This window comes from Sprattus sprattus (assembly GCF_963457725.1).
Source record: "Sprattus sprattus genome assembly, chromosome: 3".
Taxonomy (NCBI): Eukaryota; Metazoa; Chordata; class Actinopteri; order Clupeiformes; family Clupeidae; genus Sprattus; species Sprattus sprattus.
Genome location: NC_137922.1, coordinates 32,475,189 through 32,496,288, shown reverse-complemented (window position 1 = coordinate 32,496,288; position 21,100 = coordinate 32,475,189). Strand labels below are relative to the sequence as shown.

Genomic DNA, 21,100 nt, shown 5'->3' with positions numbered 1-21,100 from the left:
TCTCGGGGAGAACATATCAGGATGCAGTGCAGATTGTAGAGCGTAGACAAGCATTAGGCTGTGCTTTAATCATACCACATTGTCTTGTTCTTAGACACAAAGATAGGTATCCAACATAGTTTAACTTTAGTCAAGTTAACTTTAAAAGTGTCATCAAACGCTGACATATCTATCTATATATATATATAAAGTATTTATAAAGGAACAGAATGTGGGACTTGTTGATGGATCTGAAAATCCCAGTGATGGTGGAAGTATTGTTAACACGATTGGCTATAGAATGTGTTGATGCAAAAAGGTACCGGTAAAATGCCTTGAGAATAGTAAAATATCAAAAACAAATTGGTAGATAGAATTCCAACAGTCTCAAAACCATCACTAAATCGTATCATCGCTTGAGAGAAGAGGCATGATGTTTAATGATTTAAAGATGGTTGTATTTATAAGGATCTGCTCAGGGCTTTATGGTGGTTTGGACACCTTACAGATTGCATTTAGTCATCTACTGTTCAATTGTGATATTTATCTCTTAGTCACATGTAAATCAAATCGGTTACTAGGGTTGATTTTTCTTTGTTTCGCTGGTGAATGGTTCCACAAATTCAGATTGATTATTTGGGAAACAGCCTTTGCTAAGGGTTCCAATTTTAAACTGGTTTGTATGAGATGTATAGTTATGCCATTTGAGATTTTAAAAATCTACCAAAAATGTGTTTTCATGTAGCAATGAAGCATTTTTTTGTTTGCCTTATTGTCATTCACTACCATTTCTTTACAATCTGTGATAAATAGGCATCAGACTGAAGAATATACAGGTATTATTGACTGTTAAATGTACAAGGGAATCCAAAGGGAACTTGCCTTGAGGACTGCTGTTTTCTGTGCATGTTTTGTCATGATGCTGCTTGTGACCATCACCGAATTTCACAATGGTTTTGTATTGAACGCTACATGTGTAAAGTACATATGAATAAATTCACTTTGTCAATCATAACCACCTTTCATTTTTTTACATACCTTACATATCTTTATTGTTATTCATGGATTGGATAAATGGATACATTTCCAGTGGTTTTCCTGAAGAGTTGTTAGATCTCTTGCTATTTGTAAACATCAAGAAATGAGGACATTCCTGAATTGGTCCATCTGCATTTGTTGGTGCTCCAACTATAACACAATGTAGTCTTAAGGTAAATAAATACATGTGAATAAGTCAGAAAAAGTAACTTGCAAGAAATGACCTAAATCAGGTAAACACAATTAAAATTTATTTAACTTTGGTCAAAAATAATCAAACAAGTGTATACACTTCCACAATGTTAGCATCATCATTATTTAACAAGGAACGAGGTCAATGAGAATACTTAATTCGACCCAAGAGTTCCCAAATTTAAGGAGCGTCACAACCAACTATACAACAACTTTGTACTTTTCAACCGTTAAGTTATTTTTCATTTTATTTCTGTATGTGATCCAACACCAGTGTTAAGTGCTGCATGTTGAAACCAAAGCAGCACTTCAATGTTTTTTTTTTTCTTCTTTCTTTTGAATTGGTGTCTTGAAATGCCGACTCGACTTCATTAGTTTAGAAGGAATCAAGCGTTTTAGAGGGAGGCACTCTGCACTGAGTTACTGGGCGTGTTCCAATAACGGTAACCCGGGTTACCACAGACCACTGGATCTCGCCTGTAGGTGTCCATATACAGAGCCACGTTTAGCAGCAAATACGAGGACAAGCACAGAGAAAGAAACTTAATGCTGGGGATTACGCAAGGACAGGACAGGGTGTGGTAGGGGTGTAAGAGTATATGACAAGACCATATATTTGTTAGGGTTACAAGTGTATGTTATGAATGTCCCCTTCCCCAATAACGGAGAAGTTTAAGGCTGCAATATCCCTTAAAAAAATACAAGTACTCTATGATCATCCTGGACTTAAAAAAAAAAAAAAAGAATCAGCGGGATCTAAGAGCGTTGACAGACAATACTGACACTTAAATCAGAGCTAATCTCGTTCCCACAGTGCAACTGCAGCTTCAAGTAGTACATTACTGAGAACCGAGAATCTCTCCCTAGGAAAGAAAAAGAAGGGAAAAAGAAAAGAAAAATATATTACATGCCTGAAGCAGCCTAGAGGTGTCAGCAGGGTGACGTTTCACATTTTCCACCGCCTCTCCCGTCTACAATGTACACAACATGCAAAACAAACAGAACAAAACAGAAAACCATACACACCAGTTCAGAATGTAAAAACGCGTCTTCATAATTTTTGTTATTTTTATTAAGTGGTTGACACCAAACGGTGTATTCATTTAGATACAGTCAGTGAGTAAATGTTACTATGCATGAGAAATGGAGAAGAGAGTAAAACAACATAAAACAAAACAAAAAATAAAAACAAACAAAACACAGGAAAAGAAAAACAAACAAACAAAAAAAAAAAACAGACAAAAAAGGATCAACTGTCCACTGACCGAAATGGAGACCTGTTAAGTGCTTCAAAAGTCAAACACCAAGGCCTGAGCGGTGGGCCAGAGGAGGAATGTTAATGTCATTTCAGAGAGGCCCAGGCTTACAGAAGAGATACTACACATGACTTAGGGGGACGGGGAGATGGGGGAATTCCAAACTTTTTGTGGGCCGGTAGTTTTTTTTTTTTTTTTTTTTTTTAATTAAAAAAAAAGTAGGCTCCAACTCAAATAAATAAGTTTAACTTTGGGGCAGTTTTCGGCCTCTTCTTGAGTGCTCTCCGTCAAATGAGCTTTAACCAGTTTTGGGGCAGACTTCAGATCAATGAGACCAGAGCAGAGAGGGGCTGATGGGAAGATGGGAGAAGGGGCTCTGGATTTTGTGACCCAAGATGGAAAACAATGGAGAAGAAGAGGAAGGAAAGAAGGTAAGAAAGAAAGAAAGAAAGAAAGGTGAGAAAGAAAGAAAACAGGCGGTCTTTTTAACTCCCTCGACTACACATGAAAACAAGTGCATCAAATTCTTCATTAGGAGGACAACAAAGGCCATTGTTTCGTTTTACAGATTTAACGTCTAGGCTTAACTATGCAAAGTACAAGATTTGTGTCCTCAGGTCAGCGCCAAGGGGTGGGTATTTGGAAGGGGATGGTAGGGCGAGATTTTTTCTTTTCTGTTTTAATTTTCTTTCATATTTTTTCTCTCTTATTTTAGTTGATTTTGTCCTGGAATATATACAGGTTGTTGGTGGCGGCCACGGCGATGACGTTCTCCTTGGGGTGCCATGCGGTGTGCAGGATCTTCTTGTTGAAGTCCAGGCTGTCCACACTGATCTCGTCCTTCTTTCTCTTGCCGCCGGTACACACCTTCCTGGGCTTCAGAATGGCACGCGGTTTACTGTTCTCCCGGGACGCTTCCAGCGTGATGTCCCTCCGGGTGTTCCTGTCGAACATCCTGAAGAAGTTGTTATAGGAGCCAGTCATGATGGCACTGCAGAGAGAGAGGGAGAGAGAGAGAGAGAATGAGAGAGAGAGAGGGAGAAAGAGAGAGAGCGAGAGACAGAGAGAGAGAGAATGAGAGAGAGAGGGAGAGAGAAATAGAAAGAGAGAAAGAGAGAGAGAGAGAGAGAGAGAGAGAAATAGAAAGAGAGAGCGAGAGAGAAAGGGAGAAAGAGAGAGGGAGAGAGAAAGAGAGAGACAGAGAGACCAAGAGAGAGAGTGAGAGAGAGCGAGAGCGAGAGACAGAGAGAGAGAGATAAGGAAGGTTGAGAGGAGAGAGGAAAGGTCATTTTCAAACTCTCCAGCCTGCTGAAATGTCCTCATGATGTTGCTGCTCAGTGGGTAGCAGTGTTTAGTATTCCACACACATTAGAGCTGAGGTCAGCCGTGTGTGCCTCACCTGTCAGAACCGTTCCAGCAGCACTCAAATTTGTCAAAGATGCAGTCATTCTCATACAGCGAGCACAGCTTGCTTCGGAGGTATTCGTGAACCTAAGGAGATACAGCAGAGAAGATGTGGAGGTGTCAAACATGGTTTCAGCCCCAATGGATGCCTTGTGTCAGGTGACAGAGCTTGGAGGTGGGGGGGGGGGGGGAGGTGGTAAGACGTTACACATGATGGTGCGTGACTGGAAAGCTTTAAGAGGGGTTGAGAACTTATGCAGAGAGGAATGGTGGAGTACCTGGTACGTCTCCACTGGCCTGTTCTCCATGTTGAGGTCCCACACCTTTACTGAGAGATAGTCCCGGGTCATCATGTAGCGTCCACTGTGACTGAACTTCACATCTGATATTGAGGAGATGATTTCCGAGAAGAAAGACCTGCTGCTTGGGTCCTCTGGCTCCTCAAAAACTGAAAGAACACACACAAAGCAAACAAACAATTATATACGCATCAAGTGAAACTGACACTGATGTAAAATGGCAGATGTAAAAAGGAATACATATTGACCGCTGAAACCAGATATTCCTGCAAACCCACAGTTCTGGCTCCTTGGATACAAACTTCCTGGTTTGAACATCACATTTAAACTGACAAGATAACTTAGAGCTCTCCTTGCACAATAAAAACCTGCCCTGCCCAGCAACCATAACTGTGCCATAGAATCCATGAATGCAGTCCTCTTTTGCATCTCCTGTTGCAACAAACTGTCCGGTATATGGGTCATCTTTTCCCAGCACCTAGTAAGCTAGACATTACGTGGTTTGGTCAACATCTGGTTCAATAACTACTCTGATCAAATGAGCTGGCATTGCATGTCACTGCACTGCATGCCAGGTACAGCATTGCTAGATCAATAGCTTTAATCTGGGGGATATTTCAAGTACGTGGTTTAGTGACAAACCTGGGTGAATTAACTCAGAGAGGGTGGTAAACTCCTAAACGAAGAGCCCTATGCCATGGCTTCATTCTCCTAGCAAAACAAAGCCATAGGGCACTTCTGGAGGTTTACCACTTACACCGAGTTAACTTAGCCAGGTCTGTCGCTAAACCACATACTTGGAATACCCCCCAGGAGGCCATTTCAACACGGTTAGTGATGCAGGCTGTGTTCTCTGAACTGTGTTTGAAGGAATGACAGATTTCCATCTCTTTCCCTGGGGCTGATGCAGCTCCACAAGAGAAAGCTCTAGATCTAATTATGTAAGAGCTGGGTTACGTAACCCCAACTCAGCTTTGCTGACATTAAACAGAAGGAAAGTACTGTAAAAACAAACAAAGAATTTGGAGTGTGGGGTCTGATGTTTTTTTCACTCTATTGGCTTTTGTACATTTTGTGACTCTGGGCTTCTGCGAGTCATCAATAGACTGACTGAAATGGGCAGATTTATATATATGTGTGTGTGTGTGTGTGTCCGCCGGGAGCCACTTACATTTGCTATGTCTATCGCAGAGGGCGCCCGCTCGCATGTCACACAGGCGGAAGTGCCCTTGCTACTACTGTACACAAATACATTGCACTGGTGAGGGTGGCACTCGGCTGCAGTGATGACCTCCGTCAACTCCTCCATGTTGGCAGGCTTTATATCTACAATGTCTGAAGGGCAGACAGTCAAGGAACCAAATACAGAGGGAGAGGGGAGGGGGGGGGGGGGGGGGGGGGAGTGGCAGCGAGCGAACAGGGCAATATGATTTTGAACAGAAAACAGACAGACTTGTGTGAGAGGACCTGACATGAGTGTTAAGTGTGTTGTATCGCCCTGAGTGGAACATTATACCAATATGATACAGCGCAAGGTCTCTTACGTAAACACTACGAGTCAATGAAACCAGAATAAATCAAAATCCAACAGCATGCCTTCACAGTGTACTGGTTGTAAAAGGATACTAAAACTTCTATCTGTGATTTCTAAGTGCCATAGGTTTATTCTTAGGTCATCTGCAGAAAGGTACGTTTCATGATCGCTATTTACTGAAATGGAATTGATGTGATATGTGTGTGCGTTTGCAAATATTCTCCGTGGGCTCGCCTCAACCATCAGGTCCATGGGCATCAACACTGGCACCTGGAAGACAAAGGCACAAAAACATATCACGAGATCTGTTAGATTTATACATCAAAAGGACTCCATGATTAAAACCACACAGTCAGAAGCTTGTGGATGCGTTGGAGAGGAGAGGAGACGCTCACCCGTAGTGATGTGATTCTGAAAGGATCCCGCAGTCTCCCATCTTCATCTTTAAGGTTGTAGCCCTCTGCTCTTTTGTCCCTTTCACTGATTTTCCATAACTTTATGGTTTTGTCTGAAAAGACAGACAAGCGATTCACACCACATTATTTCATATGGCATACAAGAAGCCAAATGATAGGAAAGTTCAGCAACATGTCAGTGGGCAAGGTGATCAGAGAACAGTAATAAGACTCACTGCCGTGTAGTCCTTTTACACTGAACTATACAACAAATACTGATTTGCCAATCGCCAAAAAGCTATATAATGACACACAGTAAATGGCACATTAAGTTATAGAAGATAAATGGTCAAATTGCAATTCTATACATTTGTGAAGTTTCTGCAAACGGTGTGTGGGGGCTGGAATATCAAATAATAAACTACCCATAACCAACCTCTTTTACTATCGTACCAGTGATGGGAGATGCTGTGTGGAGCTAGTGACCTGGTATCTGTACCTGTGATGGGAGATGCTGTGAAGAGAATCTACTGACCTGGTATCTGTACTAGAGGTCGAATGATATGGGTTTTTCTATAACCGATGCCGATGCCGATACTTAGAGGTCAGGGTTAACAGATAGCCGATATGGGCTGCCGATTTTTTTGGGCCGATTTTTAGGGCCGATATCTAAAAGTTTTCCCATTAATTTGCATGCTAAAGCGTCACACTAATAATAAGTAGATGCACACAATTTTACTCCCCTACTAGTATCTTAAGTCTGAAGTCCGTGCCCCCGTACACACACACACACACACACACAGCCTAATACTTACAAACATCCATAATCTAGGAATCCAGAGAACCCCCCCCCCCCCCTTTTTTTAATGTATTATTTATTATTTTTGTTATTATTATTTTAGTTATTCTTTTCTTCAATGTATATACATATATGTATGTGCACAGACTATGATTTGTCTTTATTTTAGGGTTGCTGTCTGGGCCGTGGGAGGGGGGAGGGGGGAAGGGAGAATTCTTTGTAAAACTTGAATCCGTCACATTTTATGTTTTCATGTGTTGTTACTTCAAGAAAAAAATAAAAATAAATAATTAATGTTTTTTTTTTTTTTTTTTTAAATCGGCCGATGCCGATAGATTAAAAAATGACAAATATCGGCCCGATACATCGGCCGACCGATATATCGGTCGACCTCTAATCTGTACCTGTGATGTTGTGTAGAGGAGCTAGTGACCTGGTATCTGTACCTGTGATGGGAGATGCTGTGAAGAGGAGCTAGTGACCTGGTATCTGTACCTGTGATGGGAGATGCTGTGAGGAGCTAGTGACCTGGGGGACTCACCATTTGTGGAAAGCAGAAAGTGAGCAGCATTCTGTTGGGGTAGCCATCGGATTTTGTTGATTTTCTCCTCAATTTCTAAGCTTTTCAAATAGTCAAACTCTGGCTCGTGACTCTGAAAAGTGCTGTACACATTGTATTCTCCTCGGGAGAGTGGTCGGTTTTTACTCTGAGTTGAAGGAAAACAAAAACACACAATTAGCAATTACATATACAACTTTACATATACAATCGTTTTAATCAAGCAATATTACTTTTCAACAATCCTAAAATGATAGGCAGCTTACAACATGTCTCAGTTCGAAAGCTGGAGTGCATCTACAACTCTTGCAATCTAAGGCCTATAGCTCACAAAATAAGGTGGCTAACCAAAACTACAAAACAGAATCACCACAGCTTCACAAAAGCTGTGAAAGGAATAGCATGATATTGGCCTAATCATGGCAATACAACCTGGTGCTCTCACTTTGACCAGCATAGATCTACAATCTGGTTACAACTCTAGATACTGAGTCAAATGGAATGGCATTGAATTCTGCATAGTAGTCCACATTTAAACAAACAGACATGGGTGTACTGACCTCCTGTTCTCGTTGAAATATGACAACTCTTCCCCCTTTGTCTCCTGTGGCTAATAGGTCACCCGTATAGTTGAATTCAACAGTTGAGATAATGTCCGCTGCAAAACAGAAAAGTTAAGATGAGCACCATGATTCACAAAAGCATGACCTGCAAATGGAAATTGTGGTCTACACAAATACATATTTTCATACAGGGATGCACTTGCATGAATAGAATAGGTCATAAAAAGTGGATATTTACTCTATCAACAGTTCTAAGCACATTCCTAACTACTCTCTGTGTGCACTTCATGCTAATGCCTGCTTCTGTAAGCAGGTGTTCTCTGACCTATATTAATGCAGAGGACGTCTTTCTTTATAGAAACATGGGAACAAGGCACAGTCTAAAAACAGCTCACCTCCTACTGTTTGACAAGACACTTTCATGGGAATCACAAACACTTCAAATTTAAAAGCAAAGGTGACTGCAAAAGAACTACTCCCCACAACATTTATACAACTCCATATTCAAACCAACTTCAACACACACTTTCAATGATCCAGACCAAGAATGATATCATCATATGACAAATTACTCCCATTTTCATGAACGAGATGATCAAATCTGGACCTTCACTCTCTCTCTCATATACACACACACACAAACTAATCAGCCGAACAACCCTGCTCCAAATCACATCCTCTGAGGACCAGCCCGAGGAGACGCAAACAAGGGTGACTCATCCTCTCTGAAACCGAGTCAATTAGTACGATGGGCATACAAGTGCTCCCCTGCACAGAACCCCACACGCGCTTTGGACACACCGCCCCTTTGTGAGATATATTTAGCACACTTATCACTAATCATCCTCTCATTCAGAAACAAAGAACACAGGAGCGGACAGTCAGGTCAGGCTAGGGCTAAGCAGTATACCAGTTTAGGCCTACAAGTTGATGCTTATCTGGAGCTAACAATTGTTGTGAACACTTGTCAAACTAAAAAAAAGGACCTTTTCAAACATGGAAAGACTTGTTAGAATTTTAAAAGGCACAAAACCTCAACAGCATTTCAACACTTAGCCTACAGCAGGTTCTTTTCATATGACATCTGCAGAACGTGTGTAGTCTGCCCTCAGCATCAACCAATACTTGAACTGTGGAAAGAGAGAGGATATGCTTAACTTATCTGCATTATGGAACAATTCAAAATTTTCAGGCATACAAACAAAAGCCTATTATGTTAGCCTAGCCTATTATCCACCCTCTCTAACGTAAGCCGAGTTAATAACACCAATCAATCGTGTGTAGCTGATAAGAAGACCACAGGACACAGTAACAATGTCAGTGCAATCAATGTATACAATGCTTCACTCAGGTGAGGCCATTTCACATAGCCCCCACTGACCAGAATATTGTGAGCCAGTAAGGTACTGCGAGTAAACAAATTGTGGCTGATGGTAAATCAAAGTAATACAAAGGTTTGTAACAAGCCTAAATATCACACAGGCTATTCTTACAGAACTTGACGTAAAGGTCTTAGACCGAGTCCTAGCCTTAAACATAACATTAGTATAAATGCAGGAGGGCCGTCACAACAACTCACTTTTATAATAAAGACATTTTGTTCCTAATACCAACCAAAATCCAGACAACACATATAACACTGCCAATACCAATAAAAAAAGTCTTGCAATTCACTAGAACTATTAAATATACATTTTATCTACACCTTTTAATCACAAACACAAGCGAAAACATAGTCCTAAATATAAAAACTAAAGTGAGTGTCTTCACCAATAGCAACTCCAGCAACTCCAGTGGTTGTACGTACACGAGCCTAAATGGCAGAATAACTAAGGTACTGCAGAAAAAGAGCTTTTGTATGCAAAAGAGCAGAAACAATTTATTTAATTTTAATTTCAACTAAATCAACAATACTGTACACTTGTATACCAGTCTTCCCTGTTCAGAAGTCTTACACAATAGAAATTTTCTATTTCGTAAAGAAAAAAGGCTTCTCCTCGTCTGGATTTGTTAATCAATGTTAATGATAATGTTGACAACTCCATAAGGCTTACCAAGATAAATCTCGGTGTCCAAATCCCCTATATATCAATTAGGCATCACGGGCAATCTGCTTTTTACCACACAATCATGATCCACAATCTGAACTGCCATCTCTAACCAAATTTAAAATGTAAATGCTGAGAATATCCAGACTCCAACCAGCCAGTGGAACACAATTTTACATAAACATACACACACACACATTTAAAAAATAATAATTAACTGGAGTAAAACTTTATTTTAAATATTAAACAACGTTGTAGTCAACAGTCAATAGCTAACAACTATCAAATGATATAGATTTTTGAAGTTCTCAGAACTTTAAGTAAAATGTAAACTCAATTTTCTTAAATGTTAACACAAAAGTGCAGGGCTCAACATACACTTTAAAAAGTGGTTGCCAGAACTTGTATTGTGTGTACTACAATAGTGATTAAACCAATTCGCTTTTAAGACAAAAACTGTTTAAATGAGTTATATTTGCATGAAATGATAACTAGTTATGTAACTAAAGTTACAGTGTCCTCAATGTAACTTACCTTACCTCTATGCAGGACTGCAACACCATTGAAAACTAAATCTTATGTGTTATTACTTACTTTATTATTATTATTAAATAATAATCATAAGAGTAGTAGTTTGGGCTGTACATATGATTATGGCCAAGTAATCAGTCAACTGTGAATATTACATTGTATGTTGAAGTGAAGAAGAATGAAGAATCTGGCTAGTATATTGTAGTACAGAGGGTGCAGCCTTCGGTAGTCATTCATAATTCAACAGAGAAGCAGTTCTGGGACACAACTGATGCTGGGCCTGGTGGTTGGAGCCCGTACTTGCTGTACTACTAGATTACCCATGGGGCAGAAGTCTGAACAGGTAGTGGAAAAGGTTTATGGGGACGCAATGCTTTTGCTCTGCTCTCTCTCTCTAGGACCTTGTTTGACAGCTGGGTGTGGGCTTAGATGTTTACCTGCCTACTCACTGTAGTGCTTCCTGCAGTTCAACTATTTTATCTGTTCCCTTATTTTATGGCTTATAAATGTTTGTTATGAACTGAACAACGCTGACCCTACGCAGTTGCACAGTAGAGGTCTCACTGCCTACCAACACAGTTGAACAGTAGTGGTCTCACTGCCTACCAACACAGTTGAACAGTAGTGGTCTCACTGCCTACCAACACAGTTGAACAGTAGGGGTCTCACTGCCTCCCAACACAGTTGAACAGTAGGGGTCTCACTGCCTCCCAACACAGTTGAACAGTAGGGGTCTCACTGCCTACCAACACAGTTGAACAGTAGGGGTCTCACTGCCTACCAACACAGTTGAACTTGCATGTTCAGCACCACCGCCACATTTCCGAAGGAGAATGCCCTGTGTTCACTTCCACTATTGCAACAAAAACGTCATCAAACTTCAAAAACAACCTCCAAACCTTAACCTAGTTCCCACTGCTTTGTACAATCTATAACTGAGCATAAATTGTGATATTTTTAGATGGAGCTGTTCGTTTAGGATGCTTAGGTAATATTGTGTTAACCGGCTAACTAAATTGCAAAAAGCTTGCTTGAGAATCAATCTGTAGGACAGTACTTGATGATGACTAATGTTATCTCATAAACTGAAAAATAAAGAACTTCTCAGCCTATTCACAACTCCTTTCTTTGTTTTTTAGGATTCTGTCTGATGTATGTCTGCATGCATGCCGTAGCATTTTGATTTGCTTGCTTGCAAGCAGTGGTTACATTGTAAGTCCAACGCAGTGAATGACCGGGTATATTTCGGACTAAAATTTCTTAACTTGCTTAATGAAAAGCAAACAAACAATCAAAGAAAGGCGAGTGAAAGCTGTTTTGCAATAAAAGAGGTGTGTAAACAGCATTTACCCTCCACTACAGCCCTTATGTAGCCTATGTTACAGCCTAAGATGCTAGCTACCTTCTGTCTGGCTAAAGTTACCTGTGGTTTGTGATGGATGACTGAAGATATGATTTCATCCAATACACTACAATAAACAAGTGTTATGACATACACACGCACATGCTGCGAGTGTTGAGCAGCAAACAGCCCTTTTGACAACGTGGGATCAGTACCGTGAATCAAACAGTGGATATTGTGGGATGTTCTGGTGTTTCGTAATGAAATGGTTGCGACTCGTCTCAATTTGTTTACCGACACTAACCGGCAAGCGATAAAGTCGAGCCCTGAGAATCTTCCACAGTTATCATTTCATGTTGTTATCAGCAGCCAATAAATAACATAATTACCATAAAATAACATATTGTGCACCCGTGTCTTAAATCTCACGTTGCCAACAGCTTTGAACAGCACCATATCCTGAACGCAGTCACCTCTCCATCATTTGATCGTATTTTTCTCCACTGTTGTAATACGTCGGTCAATAGTGGTTTAAATCACTGTTGATCAATAATGGTTTACGTTTCAGGACCTTGTGAGATACAGACAAGTTTGGTTGTTGTGTGGTTTTCTGTGTTTTTATTGCATGCATGATCTTTGCATGAGACCGTGCTAAATGTATAGAACTAACTAAATTGGAACTTTACATCTGATAAAGGCTTAGGTTTGAATGCCTACTTTATTGTCTCAAACCACTTACTTCATGTAGACAATTTTAAAACTAACTTAAATTTGATTATGTTACTCCATCATCACTCTTGACTCCTGCAGTATAACATGACCATTAAAACCTTGAATAATAAAACATACGCAAATACAGTCTTGACTGTATTTGAATGAAAGTCTAGAGCAGAGGCAAGGGAGTCCCCATCATTAATGAAGGAATCATAGATGTAAACGTCATTTTCCAGAAAAACATCTCTGACAGATAATAGTCATGGCTACTGCAGGTTTACAGTTAAGTCAGCTACAAGTGACCCGCTGGAGAAGATGAAAACACAGTGTAGCCTTACGGTGCGGAAAGTGAGAGATTATGTGATGACTGCGCTGTATCGGACACTGCATTTTCAAAAGTTCCTACTCATTAACCACCACAAGCGCCATCGGTCCCATCAGCCCTGCCCTGAGCACTAAAAACAGGCTGACGGAATAACAACCAGTGCTGGACATGGGGGCCAGCCCACGCCTTATCACCGCTGAAAAACACTGAGCTAATGTACAGTGATTCAGCAAGAAGAGCATGGTCCATTAAAGTAACTGCAAAAAACAGGCTGTTGTCTAATCTTAGATTAGCGTTCATTGCTTTGTAACAGTACATGCACCCTACAATGGGAAAAAAATAATAAAATGAATTCCATCCAGCCCTTCTGAAAAACTACCAATGCAATCAAATGAGACACATATTAAAAATTTATATATTCTGGCAAATACTACAAAAGAAAAAAGCTGTACAATACTAAAGAAAAGATAGATTACCAAAGTGTTTCAGTGCTAATGCTATCCTACTCCAAAGGCACCAGCAAAAACAAAACCACAACATACTACAGCAGAGCGATAAGGAAGCAAGCTTACTAAGCGGAATCCTCCTCCTCCTCCTTCTCAAGAAGGATGCAAGATACACGTACCCATGCTGGCCCTCGGCGGGAGGCCATTATACCTTGCTTAAAGGCTGCGGCTGTCATCTGCTGGTGCTGCAGGCTGCCGGGGCAGATTTAAGAGCCTGGGAGGAGAAGCTATGGCTGGGACAGCAGCATCTGCAGCTGCAGGGCAAAGCGTTGCGACAACAACAAGCAGCAGCCCTGAGCTGTGGCTTCCCTCATGTTGGAGCGGGAGAAAGACCGAGGGGAGGGAGGGTGTGTGTATGTGTGTGTGTGTGTGTGTGTTTGTGTGTGTGTGTGTGTGTGTATGTGCAGCAGGACCAGAGGAAGACACCCACTTCTTTCTTTCTCTCTCCCTCACTGTGTGAGTGTGGCCGTTTCTCCTGTAGTGCCACATTTCACTGGCACTGCCAATGCTATTAATACTGCACTGGCACAGTGTGTGTGAGGGAGAGAGAGAGAGAGAGCGGGGGGCTACTGCCTGTGTGCTTACTGGTGGGGAGTAACATCTGTTTCACTTCATCACACTCTCATCTGCATCCCAAACTAGCAAGCATCAAATCAATAAGATACCTGTACAAGACACTAGTCTCAACCAAATCGTTAAATGGCTGCAACAACACAAAAATGATTCAAATTCAGAAAATGATTAAGTACAATACTCCCTTTATACGGCACACTAACTTTGCTTGGCATCTCTTCAGCCACGCTAGAGTACATTACTAAGGCAACTATCCAGGCTACACTTAAATCTGTGAGGAATGGCTGAATAGTGTATGGACCCATCATTGGGTGACATGGCCACTTATGTGCATCACTGCATCAGCCTGTTGAGTTGAAGAAGGTGGATGGAATTCTGGCCAAACAATGTGAGGAGAAATGGCATGTTGTTCCTTTCTAACTATTCTTGCTCCATACAGAACTTAAACTGGTGCATTCCTTTAAGAGCTGGGTACAGTCAGCTTTCCACCTCCAGGTATGCACATTTGAAACAGAACAGACATGTGTCAAAAGTACTCTGCAGTCATTTGAAGGGTGTAATTTGACAAAGCACCAGTTTCAAATGAAAATGGACACACAGATCAACCAAACATGCCAGACTGTATGAACAACAATGCAGTCATTGCCCTTCCAAAAAAATGCCATGGTGGAATAAAATTACAGGAGGACGTCTGAACATACCAGGTCATGCTTACCCACATATTGCATATAACCATGACGTATAAATCACACAACAGTGTCTTTCCGAGGTTACACAAGCCTGGCCTACACATCGAAACCTTGCAATTTAACGGTCCAGGTAATAGTCCTAAAGCCTACATTTTTTGCAAAAACAGTTATTTATGCCACATTCGGTGAAAAATTTGCAGACGTGGAAACATATTGATGGGCAGACATTAGGTCGTGACATACGTGATTTATCACGTTAGCTCAGACTGCGTAAGGACAACAGCAGAGCATAATGCATCAATCAAACGATCTGGTTAACACTCTTCTCACCGCCACAATGAATGATCTGTTCTAGGATAAGGAAGCGAAGATCCACAATGTTAGTGTCAGCATTCGTCAAACGTCAAAGAATAGCCGGGGATAGCTACCGGGGATAGCTACTCTCCGGCACTAGGTTATGATGGCTGCGCTGCACATTCAGCACCATCGCCACTCCACATCCGCACATATCCGATTCAGGAAGGCAGAACACTCATAGGCCCGCCAACCTATTCTGACTATGTGAATGATAACCACTCCTGCTTCACATATCTTGCCAGTTATCAATTTTGAAATCTTGACGCATCGCATAGACGTCATAAGTTCCTAATAACTAAGTATATAAACAACTAATTGAAGACAATTTACTAACAATGCTAAACTAAAGACCAGTTGAACAGGTTTTGGCATACCAACTTGTGTAAGTTGGCTAGGTAGCTACAGCTGAGTATCTTGAAAAGAGGTGGTTAGCTATGAGCTACCGTTAACTCGCTACCTAGCGAGTAAGCTACGCTTCAGACCGTGGAAGAGATCTGTGCGTTCCCTGTTAGCTAGCGTGTTAGCCAGCAAGCTGTTCCATGATGGTAACAAGCAAGCAGTAGCTAGCTAATAAACACAGACATGTTCATCGGTGCAGCATAAGCACGATCAAAGCTTTTGGTCGATTAATCATCTAAAGTAATTAAATGCTCCTGTAAAACTTCCGAAACGGAAAAAATCTCAAATAAAGCAAAAAGCTCTTAATTAACGAAAACTTACCTTCCGCCACATCCTCGTCTATCGCTCCTTTCACTTGAGAGAAACACCACTGGAAATCGTTCCCTCCTCCGACACCTTGAAATCAACACAAGACATAATTTTATGACTCACTCGGTATAGACTTAAGATTGGCTAAATCACTTCAATAAACTTGCATCCAAGCCAAACAGGTTGGTTAATGGTATTGTGAGCTTGAGGTTTGATCTAATGTGGAGTCACTTTGCTAGCTAGCTAGCTTTTTAGCTGCTAATGAACTTGCAGTGGTAGGCCGCCCTGGTATGTGAGAAGACAGAACTGGGCCCCCGCCTACAAAGTTTGCAACCTTACCTGCCATTGCTTCGTTCTGCAGCAAAACTGGCGTCAATGGGGGTTATTCCGAACCTTTATGTGGTAATTTCGTGAGGATTACAGGGTAACTGATACAGAAGAAAAGTGATTAGTCTTGAGAATCAGAGCAACCAGAATTGCCCGTGATTTTATTTCTTTTCAAGATGGCGCACATCGCCAGTCGACATGATACAGTGACGTCACTTAATAGACACTTTTCTAAAGGCTGCCTCTGCTCATTCTTCATTACCAGAAAAGAGAGCTGAAATCCCGCCTTCCTAGCGGACCCTCGCGTTAGTCATGATTTTATACAAAACAATGAGAAACCGAACGGTGTGTGTAGGCCAAAGCATTAGTCTCGGTATTTCATTTACAACATACTATTAAAAACACAATAATAAACTCGACTCGAGCGCTTTGCCAAGATCAAAGATGTTATACTACACTTCCCGAGAGACATTTCGGCGTTTATAGTCGCATAGGCTAGCGTCATAGTTAGTCAGGGTGGGACTGCCAGTAAGCTGTGTAGGCTTCGCGCGCCTCTTTCAAGGCTGGGAATGCATGCAGACGATTTTGCAGGTGTTGTGGTGTAAATAGATAACAAAGGACATTCCTTTTCTTTATTCAAATATCATCTTTTACAAGAAAGGAGCCATTTATTCTACCACTTCGAGCTAAAAGCCACTCTGTCTAAAGTATACGTAAGTACTTTATTCCAAACGCTAGCTAACTAAAATAAATCCCTGTAATTGGTAAAGTTCGCTATAGCTATCAATAAAGTCAGGAGGCTAACATTGAAGATAAACACATAGTAGCAAGTTTTTCCATACATTGTGGTACCAGCGATAAATTGGTGTTTAGTCTTAATTAATCTGTACCAATTTACTGACTACATTGGCTAGGTCGAGACCTTAGGAGAATCGACTGTGGCCTACTCGCTACTTTTGTGGTGCCTTGCCTTATAGACAGCTTGTTTTGTGTAGGGAGGGAAGTAATCGAGTCGCCCCCTAGTGGTTAGCATTGTTATTAATTCGATTTTACCGAAGAAAACATGCAAATAGACTAAACACAAGCAAATTAAGAAAATGTAACACATCTGCAGCATTTAGAAACGTGCTGCAAATTCAGACAACACTACACATTACAGAAACGCGCTACACATTCTGACAACACAACAGAAGTGATTCCCAGGGACACTTAAGAGCGATACATACATCTGGACATGCTTGTGGTTGTTTGCCAACCGCCTTAGAAATAGAAGAAAAAGAAAAAGTGCGCTTGGCTCGTAGTTTTCTCAGAATTTGCAGCTTGTTTTTTAAAATCATGCGCAAATTAATAAAGAGATTTTCTTAATGTGCTTGTTTTTTGTCTATTTGCATGTGTTTTCTTAAGTTGTAGTGTGTTGAGCTCCCAGGGCCACTGTATGATTCTCCATAGAGACATTTTAGAAAAAAATAGATCTCTGTCCACATCTGAAAGTTAGTGGAACGACTTCCATGACAAGCTTTGAGATCAACTTTTAATTGATTCTGGTGATCATATAGCCACAATTGACCCTTCGCTAAGCCCCGCCCACCTTAACTACTGTTGCTACGCCTGACAAGCTTTCGTACCTGGCATATCAATCTCAATGATGGATGTACCGTTATCTGACGTCCCCAGAGAGATAATTGCTAATTCCTGGAGTTCAGGGGAGATCTCTGAAAGAACATGGCAAAAGGGGCTTCAGTATGCTTTGGAGGGATACATTCATGATATCTGCGCGAAGTCAGACAATGGGGAAATACATATTGAAACCTCCAGCAACCCCCCTGATGCTCCCGCGTAGGAACTGACAACGGGAGAGCAGCAATCGGATTGGGGAAGTCGTGTGTCGGCCGTCATTAAACAAAATGCTAAAATATATTGAACAGTATGTCAAAGCGAGCCTGCATCTTGTCTCTTACCATTTTATTTTACGTTATTATGTACGCATTCTAAACAAAGAACCGTTATCATTTGCAAGCAATACTGAGATGAGTTAACTATCTGCTAGCTTGATAGCATTAGCTTGTCCTCATGTTGGACACTTAACAAAGTGCCAAAATACATTCAACAGTATGTCAAACGCGAACAGTAGATATGTATCTTGCTAACATTAGCTTGTTGTAAGCAAATGTAAGTGTTCTTCGTAATCTTCGAGACATTCAGCTGCGATTGGGGCATCCCACACTTATTTATCCACTCACGGCATTTCTCATATTGAGTTTTGGGAATGGAAAAAATTCAACCCCACCCTCCAAACTGTTTTGGGTATCGGCTGTCGGTTTTGCACAACCCATAGGAACAGTGCTTCGGAATCTACGCTTTGCCCAAAAGCTTGTCAGGTCCTCCGCGCTTAGTTACCGTTGCTAAACTACGATTGGCCTGGGGCGGTTTTCGTGCGTGACTTAGCGAAGGGTCAATTGGAATTGTTAGATATTTTTTGGAACGACGATGTTACCTGTTTGCTTGCCTCACCGAGCTGGTCAAAATTGCCATTTTCAATTTTAAAGCAACATAATGTATATCAAATTACCTTAAAATAACAGTTTTCTAAATCAATTTGGTGGTAAACTGACTTGTAATACGGAGAATGGCGTCTTTGCCACTGCCACAGCACGATATGTATCGGAGAGAGTAACCGAGCAAGAGGCCTGTGGTGTAGTGGAGCTTCAGGATAACAAGTAGGATATTATTTCAAAGCTTTACTGAGAACTGTACATGTCTATAGTAGCATAGACTGAGGTCACCTCTTCTTCTGCCCCCTGCACGTAAGTTAGCTACCATTCATTACGGAACAGTGCCTCCTAGTGGTAGCACAATAGAACAGTATTACAGAACATCTCTCTCTGTGCTAAATAAATAATTAAGCCCTTTGCCAGGTTTTTAATGGCACACACGACACCCTGGAACACACACATGCATATATGGAGGCGACACAGGACACACACACACGCAGGCAGGCCTGAGGTCGTGGTGAATTTAGTTTCTGCATTTTTCTCATCCTGGACCGTCCTTCCTCAAGGACCCCTCAGGAGCAGTGGGCAGCTTGTAGCGCCCGGGGACCAGGTGAAGTGAACTGTCCATCTTTGGTCAGGGATGGACATGTGTTCTGTTATTTTTGCATGTTTTTTTCTGTTGGGGTTCTTAGTGGAGGAAACCCCTTGTGAACACAGGGATAACATGCAATCTCCACACAGAAAGGCCCGGAAGATAGCCCACCTGAGCACTGAAGGTCTGGGGAGGACCTGCTTAATGTAATATGATCCAGCATAGGATGACAATTAAAAAAATGGTTGTGGAAGCCTTATCCTCACTCTCTCTCCCTTCTGGAATGGAGGATCACGTGCGCCACGCCTTAGATCAGCGTAGCGTTCAGCGGCGTGACTGTCTGCTTTGCGGGTGGGCATGCGCCTGAGGTCTGGGACAGGTCACAGGAGTCCCACTGTCTTGCGTGGAAGATGGCAGAAAGTGCAGAATCCAGCTTGACCGCAGCAGAGAAAGTGATTGTAACCCCCAAAAATCTAAAGAGTGAAGTCTAGAAAATATTTCGGATTTTGGTCAGTTGATGGTCAACTTAGCCTACAGCTAAAGTAGTGTGTAAGCTTTGAAGCTAGAGTTAGCTTACCATTCAACAACTAGCAACTTGAGGCTACATTTCCAAAATGTGCACCCAAGTGAATATGACATAATGGAACTTAAGTGAAGCAGCCACGTCTGGATACATACAGTGCCACTTTAAAGTATGTGAACCCCTTGACCACTTAGGAGTTTTCTGTTGTTTTACCATGATTTTTCATTTTTTTCATCACCAATTTTCCATAGAAGGAATGTCAGGTTTATGTTTATCATTTGCATGTACTTTTTTTAGAGGGAATTGTTTGAGTAGCCAAAAGACTACATGAAACATGGAATTAGTCCATTTCAAAAGTAAGTGAACCCCCAGCTGAATTGATAAAGTCAAGCAGGTAACAGATTCAGTGAAACCTATTTGGGTGCTTAATTAGTCAATTAAGCAAACCGATCATCTGAGACATCCTTAGGGAAAGGTTTGGGCAACACAGATTAAAAGAGGGAGGAAACCAACCAAACTACTGTAGTGCCAAGGTGTACCGACACAGATCAACAATGCCGAAAGGAAACGAGATATCCGAGAACATCAGGAAGAAGGTTCTGACAGCCCATCAGTCTTGGGAAAGCTATAAGACCATCTCCAAAAGATTCCAGCTCCATCCATCCATCCAAGACAAATAATTTAGAAATGGAGGGCATTCAACATGACCGCATCTCTGCCTAGAAGTGGACGCCCATCAAGACCATCACCAAGAAGCACCAGAAGAAGAATAAATCAGGTAAAAGTCAACCCACACATCACCTCTAAAGAGTTTCAGACCTCTCTGGCAGCATCTGGGGTAAATGTACATGGGTCTACAATCAGATGAAAATTGAATAGACATGACATTCATGATCGGGTTGCTAGAAGGAAGCCTCTGCTCTCAAGAAAGAACAAAACTGCCCGTTTCAACTTTGCCCGAGAGCACTTGGATAAACCAAAGGCCTTCTGGAAGTCCCTTCTTTAAACAGATGAGTCCGAGATAGAATTATTTTGTCACGATCAAAACCAACAATTTTCGTCTGATTGTAGACCCATGTACATTTACCCTAGATGCTGCCAGAGAGGTCCGAAACTCTTTAGAGGTGATGTGTGGGTTGACTTTTACCTGATTTATTCTTCTTCTGGTGCTTCTTGGTGATGGTCTTGATGGGCGTCCACTTCTAGGCAGAGATGCGGTCATGTTGAATGCCCTCCATTTCAAAATTATTTGTCTTGGATGGATGGATGGAGCTGGAATCTTTTGGAGATGGTCTTATAGCTTTCCCAAGACTGATGGGCTGTCAGTACCTTCTTCCTGATGTTCTCGGATATCT

The 21,100-nt window shown here is 41.5% G+C and overlaps 1 protein-coding gene across 1 annotated transcript; it reads right to left on the bottom strand.

Moving 5' to 3' along the window:
• Positions 1-1,284: 1,284 nt before the first annotated feature.
• ppp2r2d (protein phosphatase 2, regulatory subunit B, delta) lies at positions 1,285-16,292 on the bottom strand. Its single transcript, XM_080834502.1, is given in 11 exon segments — positions 1,285-3,456; positions 3,865-3,956; positions 4,148-4,317; positions 5,340-5,390; positions 5,393-5,503; positions 5,795-5,972; positions 6,098-6,210; positions 7,438-7,603; positions 8,016-8,113; positions 15,824-15,898; positions 16,151-16,292. Coding segments are annotated over 11 exon segments (1,341 nt in total). The 5' UTR covers positions 16,158-16,292; the 3' UTR covers positions 1,285-3,176.
• Between the last annotated feature and the right edge of the window lie 4,808 nt (positions 16,293-21,100).